Here is an 8,398-nt window from a genome sequence, read left to right as displayed (position 1 = left end):
TCCCCTCTACAGTGTAAACACTGATGCTAAGTGTGCTTGACAGGGCCCAAAGGAGAAGCATTAGCATTTATGTGTCTGAACACAAATGCACAGACACGGAGACCCCTTTTCCCACCCTTCCTTCTGCACACATTCAAGGTTATAACATGATGAATATGAAAGTGGAACACTCGAAGAGAGGCTTGTTTTCAACTTTAACATCATGTTGCCACACGTGACCACTTGGCCAGTGGTGAAGTGCTGATATGTGTGTTGATATTGCTATGACACGAGCATTAAAACAAACAAACCTTTATAGAATTTCAAACTGAGGTGTAAATGAGTTTTATTGTCCTACTTAACACCATTTCTTCATGACTATCTTTGATTTAATTAGCGTTTGTTGAAACAGATGTTTAAATATTAACAATTAATCTAATCTAATCTAAATAAAATATACCCTTTAGTCACTGAAGCTCGCACGCCACCCCTCAGTGCCGCTCTCTGCTGCCCTCCTGTGGACAGACACGAAAGACCACGACTGAGGTCTCATGTGTTTGTCTAAGCGTGACGTCAACAACAAGGGGAAAGATTTAAAATGAATGTCACGTGTGGACAGCTTTGCTGTTGTGATGGAAAAAATAAATGCACCGATGTACGAGACGAAGCACGTCTGCTTCTGGTCACGCTCAATTGCCACCCTCCAGCTGAGTCACAGTTCCTCTCCAGGTCGTCACTGATGGGAACCTCCTGAGAGGTTGTGGCTCATATCTGCTGTTTCCTGGAAATGAATGAATATTGGCTTTTAAATTTCAACCTTGTGGCTCACCAGCAGTTATTTAATTAAATTACGTGTCAGCCAAGTGACCCCCACCAGAGCTTGGTCAAGATAAACCATCAGCCAGGCGCAGTAAACAAGCACTGTTTTCATGTGGATGAACTATGATAAGAATAAACACTATAATATTAACTATTTATTCCTTTATAAATACAAAACAATCTTTTGATTTGGGATAAACCAATCCCTTCAAGTTTCGATGTGCACATTTTGTTAAAAATATTGCTGTTTTTGGTGTGATTGATTGGTCTTTTGTGGTGTGATTGGTCGCTCCAGCTTTCAAATAATGTACCAGTCCAGATGTGAGAATTTGCCATTTTCTTTGATAGAGAGCATTTCACTTTTGAAAAGCTCCATTACAGTTTGTTCTGTATCCAATGTACCTTCCTTTGTAGAACTGGATGAATATTCATTTCTTACAGTGTTTTTGTGACTAAAATCACTGTTAAAACCTTCAAAGACGGGACCAGTACACAGGACACACACCTCCAGTCTACCTGATGGTTCCGGACTGTAACCGAACCTCAGTTCTCTCGGGGAGATGTACTGAAAATGCGAGATTGAGGGAAAAAAATGAGGTTAACATAAAAGTGCTTAAAGAAAACATTGCAACGAGTAAACAAATGTTGATTTGTCTTCTGTCTGGAGACACAAACCCCAACCTGGCATCTGTCTCCGTAGACGCTGCACAGCAGCAATGGGACAGGCCCGGAAAATCAAGCACAAGTGCACCATTTATACCTTTACTTTTTATTCTCTCTGTTCAGAAATTGCAGGGTCAATAATTTCATTAATCACATTACTTGACATGATGCACCAAAAATTTATCGTTTACAGGAATACACTGAATAGAACACAAGGTTTCACAATGGATACACGACTGACAGTTTTGCCCATTGCACTTACAACAGTGAATGACAGTTTCAAGATATTTTGTTTTTCTGGTTTTTTTTGGCTGTTCCTTTTTTTTTAATTATTATTTTTACCTCCGGTCACCTTGCTGTTTACGTCCTTCTGTCCATCTGCTCACAGACCTCCACCCCGTCTGACAGTGACATTCTACTTCGCAAATGCTGTGAAGGTCTGCTAATTATTGTTTTACGAGCACGATACAAAGACTATAAACAGACAATATGCTTCTGGATAGGACTTCTGCTCCACTGTTGTAAACAGTCAGTACAAGTCAGTCACATACACTATGCTATGCAATATTTAGAGTAACCTTCCTTGTTAGATTCATCATCATCCTTGTTATTCCAGTAATAAATTTGACCTTTATACACAAAAGTTGGCAGCAAATACGGCGCGGGGATGCACATGACAGCCGTAGTCAGAACTGAAAAGCTGTACAGAAGAATGAAGTCATATTTACAGTAAGAAGGGGTGTCTGTCTGTCTGTCTGCCTTTCTGTCAATCGGACGGCTGCACTGACGGCTTTTGTCACCCCGACAGCGTCCCCGCCTTCTCTGTCTTACGACCCTTTTCTGGATTTCGGCGATCAAACGCCACCAGTCAGGCTTGTGCTGTCCAACTGACATGCCCTGAATTGTGAATGACTGGCCAAACATTGAAACTCCCTTCGTTGGCCCTGCTGATTTTGATCTGCGCCAGGCAACCCATGGTGACATCATGCTTTTATTTATTATTTCAGTCAAAACACTATAAGATGTGTGTCATGCATCTCTCTAATGGCTCGACTGTTGAGTGGTTTGACGAACAATGAAATATCAGAGAGGAACATTCCATTCACCCCACAGGTTATACTGACACCCAATATGTACATCGACAAGTAATAATGAGGAATGCTTGCCATCTGTGTCGCAGGTTTATACCAGCATGGACAGTCACTGCAAGCCAAACACTGAGGAGCCCAGGGCAGCCAAAACACACAGAAAATTGAATGAGACCCGACAAACAGCCAGAGGAAGCCAAGCAAACTCATGCTTCAAAGCAACAAGATGGAGGACATTCAAAACCGGCACTCTACGCTCTACCAACAGATTACCCTTTGGCAACAAGTCCCCCCGTGTGGGGAGAGGGGGATTAAAACATGCCACAGAAATTAAAAAAACAACAACGAAAAAACAAAAACAAACAATTCTAGCTCAATATTCAAATCCATACAGACGATTTGCTAAGTAAAAACATTTCCCGTGATCTTTCTTTTTTTTTACTTTTAAGAATATTTTCATGTGGATGCAGTGATGATGATAAACTGCCTTAAACTGAACCACTTCCAGATTTAATATGAGTCATTGCATAGAACATTTGAACTGATAATTGCTTTCGTCCTCTCCTTAATTAGTGTGAGTGTGTGTGCATGTGTGTGTGTGCGTGTGATTGTGTGTGCATGGTAGTACAAGTATTAGTGGTATTAGGCAGTGGGCCCAGCTTGTTCGTGAGACTGTGTGTGAATTGTAACCTCAACAGCTCTACTTTGAGTTACACACTTAACCTTGGCTGTGACGTGTAACCACTATTAAACATGTCAATTTGTGTCTGTATGAAAAGGGAGTGGCAGAATGTATGTCCATGTGTCCGTACCTACATGCTTCTGATGCATGTGTGCATAACGTGCATGTGTGGACACTGAAGAGTGGCTGTAAACCTTCCGACGGATTGTGTTACGGCTATTTATTGACAGATGTGATGTTTCCCATCGCTAATTTAAACATTTATACGATTGTGCTATAATACCATTTTCTGCATGCTATTGCTTTTAAAAACCAACAAGCAACATATTTAATGCAAGAAAATATATTCAAACAACCAAAAGTGAAAAATATAAAGTTTTGAAATGAAAAACAGACCAACAAAAAGTCACTGAGGGTTGATTCCATAAATACACAAATGACTATCTTTTATAATTAGATCTCTGTTCTGTTTCATGTAAATACAATACTATACAATTGTGTAAAAAGAAATGCATGATAACATGGACATTTTAAAATATGTGAGGTATACAAGTAACAATATGTACTGAATAAGGCTCTTCCATTCAGTGAATATCAGGCAAAAATGAAAAGAAACTAAAAGATTAAACCAATAAATAAAGAGGAAAAAGTCCCAAAGGACTTCTTGTTGTTTTTTACAGTCAGCTCTTGAGCACTGAAGTCAGCTCCAGATCTGACTATAATGATGGCTTTGCAATGGCTGATAAAGAGCCGTGGCCACTCTTTCTTTTGGTCCTCTTATCTGTGTGAAACTCACACTTATGGGCACACTGGTAGTATTTCCATTCCCTAAAAATGTACAGCTAATGACAAGTGGCATCTTGGGAGGTGAAAAAGTACGGACTTCTTTTTTTTCCCCATATTTGTGCGTGCATTCTCATGTCCATGTTTACATGATGCATTCTGTAGACTGTGAAACCAAAAGAGGAGAAATAAAAACACATTCAAAGAAAGGGTCGAGTTCCCTATGCTGGAATGTAGCGGAAGGGTCGGAGAAACCAAACAATCCAGGATTGTGGTGGGACGTGTCCGGCGGGTTGTCACTGCTATGACGCAGTGTGTCGACTACAGGTGTGTGTTGTCATTGATATCTTTGGCAAAACCTATGAAAACCTTTGCAAGAGAAGACTCTGAAGACATCAGTTTAGAGCCGAATATCCTTGTCAGGCGCATGATCTCCAGACATGAGTGGCGTTTCATTACAATTCCTGTAGAGGGCGTTGTGAGGCTTCCTTTTGTGATCTCATTGACAGGAGAAACAAGCACAGCTGCACACTGAATTTCTCCCATGATAACCAGGTGCTGCTGTTAGTAGGCCTTCTGTCACCTGGATCCCAGGGGTCTTTTATTTCACATCTCTCCTCTGCTTCGCTGCATCCTATTTATTGGCTGTGGGAGAGAGGGAATGAAGAATGTCAGCGGAAGTAACGTGCGAATGCCTCATAATACATGGGAAGATAAATAGCACACAGAGAAAACATGCCTGAATCAAATAAAAGACTCTGGTGTGAAGTCGAAAGGTGACATTTACAACTAAAGGTGCAATGCTTGTTGTACAGAACACAGCCTACACCAGCCTATGCCTTTTCACTTCCTCCAACACTTCAGCCAAGTGCTCTCGATGTTATCGGGAATCCTCAAGGCTGACGAGCACTGAGTTAGGTTCATCCCTGCATTCAACCACTGGACACTGAGGCTGCGCAGGCACAGAGACGTCTGTCTACTGACATTAACCCCGGTACTAAAACAGATTAATCTGCTGAATGATGGACCCCACCCACCCCCATCATGAGTCACAATTTTATTCTGCACAAGTTCTGACAGCCACTAAATAAAGCAAAATGAAATATACGCTATTCACTCTTCTGTATGTCTGCTCCATTGGGCTGAATTATTTTATCAGCTTATTCGTCCGTGTAATGAATGATGCTTAGAGTGAGTCATGATTCTGTGGTGTTGCATGCTGCTCTCTGCGTGTGTGACATTACAGCAAGGCCACAGTTAGTCCTCTCAGTCTAATTATAGGCCGGTGTCCTTATGCCAGATTATTGGATGTGAGTAAAATTAGAAGACGAACTGCACTAGTGCTACCCCACCAAGTGTAACGTTGACACAGAATGGGACTTAACTAGCAGCAAATCAATGGAACAAACTCAAGGCCCAAGAAAAAATAAAATAATGATATAAATTTGTGTAGTTGAGTGTAGCTTAGTTAAAGAATCCACCTACTTTACTCCTTAGTCCGCATGTCTTGTCACACTTGGCTGACGAAGCAGTTACTCTGATTTCATTTACGTTAATCATGTTTGGAGACCTCGGTGCTGAAAAGGCATTCTTTAATTCCATGTCTGTTTGGGAAATTTAGGAAATAAGAAAAGTGGTCAAACATACTTTATATACAAGTTTCATCATTGTGGCCCAGGATAATCTATGAATTGCTGAGAATATAACTTCAGTTAAAAGTGTTTTCTCTGTCACGCTGTTCTTGTTTTCAGTAGCCAGGTGACATTTGAAGATATTTTTTATCAACACAATATCAACAAAGCGTATCAGCAGTGCACCTCTGCTAAAATTAAACATCGAAGTGAAGCTTTAGATTTTAAATGGGTTAAGAAAAAGCAATGAGATACTCACTGATGCGTTCAGAATCTCACTCCTTCAATTTCTTCTATAATTTCAAAAGTCTTCATAGGTTTTTCCAAGTACAGAAGAGCCAGTCCCTCTAATTTCAACCCCACATGCCCTGAAAAACAAAGTTTATTCAAATCTTTCATTTCCAAATCTGAAACCAATGATGAAAACCAATGATAAAATCTTCATAAAGCCAGTTCAGACTCACCCTCCACTCTTATTTCACCAAAATGAGGTGAACTTCTTCCCAAGGCCAGACAAAGCTACGACCATGACAAGAAGAAAACATATGAAGGAATTCCAGCAGGATTTGCTGTAATCACTCTGCTCTATTATATTTAAACATGAAATTAAAATGGTGTATGACCCTACCATCTCCTAGTTTTCCCGCCTGTTCGGCTGCTCCTCCTTGCAGGATTTTGGTAAGAACATTTTCTCCCTCAGGAGGAGCTTGTCCTGCAGCAGTGCTGCCTATACCTCCAGCCTTGCTCCCGATGCCAACAGGGGCAGCCTTAGAGCCTTCAGACAAAACAAAAATAATCATGATATGCAACATTTTACAGGCCTTTCTTCTGGTTGATGCCAGTTGGGGGTTGATGTTGCCTGAACTAAGACTCACCGATTCCGGTTAACGGTGGTGTTGTTATTTTGGAAGCTGGAGGGACTGTTGGGATTCCTGCTGAAGGTTTTATTCCAGTGGTTGAAGCTGAAGGTGTTGTGACCATTTTTGCCTGTGGACATTCAAATGTTAACAAGAAGGGGGTTAACATTTTAAGCTCTTTCAGCTGTCATCTGCTATTTCCACAAATATATGTTTTTTAGTTGTAGGCCAAGGAAAATCAGGACTCATTTTTCTGACTTTGGTCTTTTTTTTCTCTTTTTTTTAAAAAAATGCTTGTTTTCAAACTTTTTAGAACTCTGGCAAATTTCTTTTTTTAGTCTTTCTCAGCAGGTAAAAAAATGAAAATGTTAAAGTACTTAAACTGGTGGTTAAACACAATATTAGAATACATAAAAAAACAGACAGAACGATGGACCAATCACAAGAGGCCTTTTATTGTGATACTGCTCCCTTTTTGTTTGTGAAAACTAATCTATGGAACGCCACTGGTCAGGAGGGGAACGGATATGGCGGTCGCAATCGAGAGTGTCCACATTGCACAAGGTTGTCAACGACACAATCGTTATCAAGAGTGATTTTATAAGAGATCGGCTATTTCACATTTGTTATATCTCAAAATTAAATCTGACAGTTGCCCGAGGTGGAGGCCAGAGCTGTCACCAGAGCAGAAAAAAGGTTTGCTGAGTTTTTCTGGGAAATTAAGATACACAGTTAATAATAGCCACATAACTGTGGCTGAAGAATTTTTCATTGATTTCAATAATGTGTATCCAAATGCATGATGTTTGGATCATATTTGATAACGTAAATTGTACCGTTTTTGTTTGTACATAGATGATTAAAATGAGATTCAGGTCTACTCACATTTGTAGTGGCTGGCTGTCTCGCTGGCTGACCTGATGGTTCCGGGCCAGATTTGGGCTGCTGCTGCTGCTGCTGCTGCTGCTGTGCTGGTCCAGCCGTGGTGGTGGTGGTGGTGGTCGGTGTAGGCTGGCTGTGTGGTGGTGTTTGGCTGCGTTGCTGCGGATGTGTGTTCTGTTGATGCTGCTGTTGGGCCTGCTGAGGTGCATCAAGTGGCTCTGAACCTGGATGTCTCCCAGAATGCCCCTGACCACCTGAACGCTGCTGCCCGCTATGACTCTGAGGTGGCTGCTGCTGTTGTTTAGACCCAGTTGCAGTGGGATCCTGCCTTCTAGTTGTTCTATCTCCCTGGGGTCTCTGGCCCCGTCCTCCAGTACCATGGTGACGACCAGGGTCTGATTCTCGAGAGAAATCACCTGAGTTTCTTGGACTTGCCTGGGCAGAACGTGATTCGGCACCGCTTCTTCTTTGCAATGACGAGGAGCCTCTGCCGTCACTCCGAGCAGTTTGGTCTTTAGGATGTGTCCTGGAAGACCGAGAGGACCTGGGGTCCTCTGAGGTGTGACGTGAAGAGCTGTGTCTGCCAGAGCTGCTCCCATGGTGACGGTGTTCCCGTGGTGCCGAGGAGGATGTGTGGCGTTGCTGGCTGTACTCATCACCAGGACAATATTCCTCCGGAGGTTCGTCGTAATCATGGTAAGTGTGTTTACTCCGCCTACCTGTGGATGAATGACTTCCACTTCCATGATGTTTTGAACGATCAGAACGGGCCTCTCGTGGCTTCTCAAACCAGTCAGTCTCTTCTTGGCCCAAATGATAGGCTTTTGAAACCAAAACAAATATTATCAGTCAATTGTTTGGTGGGATGACAAGTGCAGCATGCAGACTGTAGCCATGCTCCACAAAAAGACTCCATCTCACAGTCATGAACAGACTTAAAAGAAATCCACAGGAAAAAAAAGAACTCAGAAACCTTGCTAAACACAGTGATGCGTGCAAAACAACAAATTTAAG

At 41.8% G+C, this 8,398-nt stretch overlaps 1 protein-coding gene across 2 annotated transcripts in view; it reads right to left on the bottom strand.

Moving 5' to 3' along the window:
* Nucleotides 1-1,551: 1,551 nt before the first annotated feature.
* Nucleotides 1,552-8,398, bottom strand: part of bsnb (bassoon (presynaptic cytomatrix protein) b) — a 48,450-nt gene continuing 41,603 nt past the window's right edge. For both annotated transcript variants that reach the window (XM_057029901.1, XM_057029903.1), the window contains exons 7-13: nucleotides 7,388-8,205; nucleotides 6,521-6,632; nucleotides 6,274-6,420; nucleotides 6,110-6,164; nucleotides 5,905-6,013; nucleotides 5,500-5,618; nucleotides 1,552-4,659 (exon numbers count right to left, since the gene is read on the bottom strand). In XM_057029901.1, the coding sequence (XP_056885881.1) occupies nucleotides 6,124-6,164; nucleotides 6,274-6,420; nucleotides 6,521-6,632; nucleotides 7,388-8,205 (1,118 nt within the window). In that variant the 3' untranslated portion in view covers nucleotides 1,552-4,659; nucleotides 5,500-5,618; nucleotides 5,905-6,013; nucleotides 6,110-6,123. The remainder of the gene's footprint in view (nucleotides 4,660-5,499; nucleotides 5,619-5,904; nucleotides 6,014-6,109; nucleotides 6,165-6,273; nucleotides 6,421-6,520; nucleotides 6,633-7,387; nucleotides 8,206-8,398) is intronic.

The sequence above is a fragment of the Takifugu flavidus genome, chromosome 4 (assembly GCF_003711565.1).
Source record: "Takifugu flavidus isolate HTHZ2018 chromosome 4, ASM371156v2, whole genome shotgun sequence".
NCBI lineage: Eukaryota > Metazoa > Chordata > Actinopteri > Tetraodontiformes > Tetraodontidae > Takifugu > Takifugu flavidus.
Note: the sequence above shows the minus strand (reverse complement) of the source record. Positions and strands in the feature narration are given on the sequence as shown.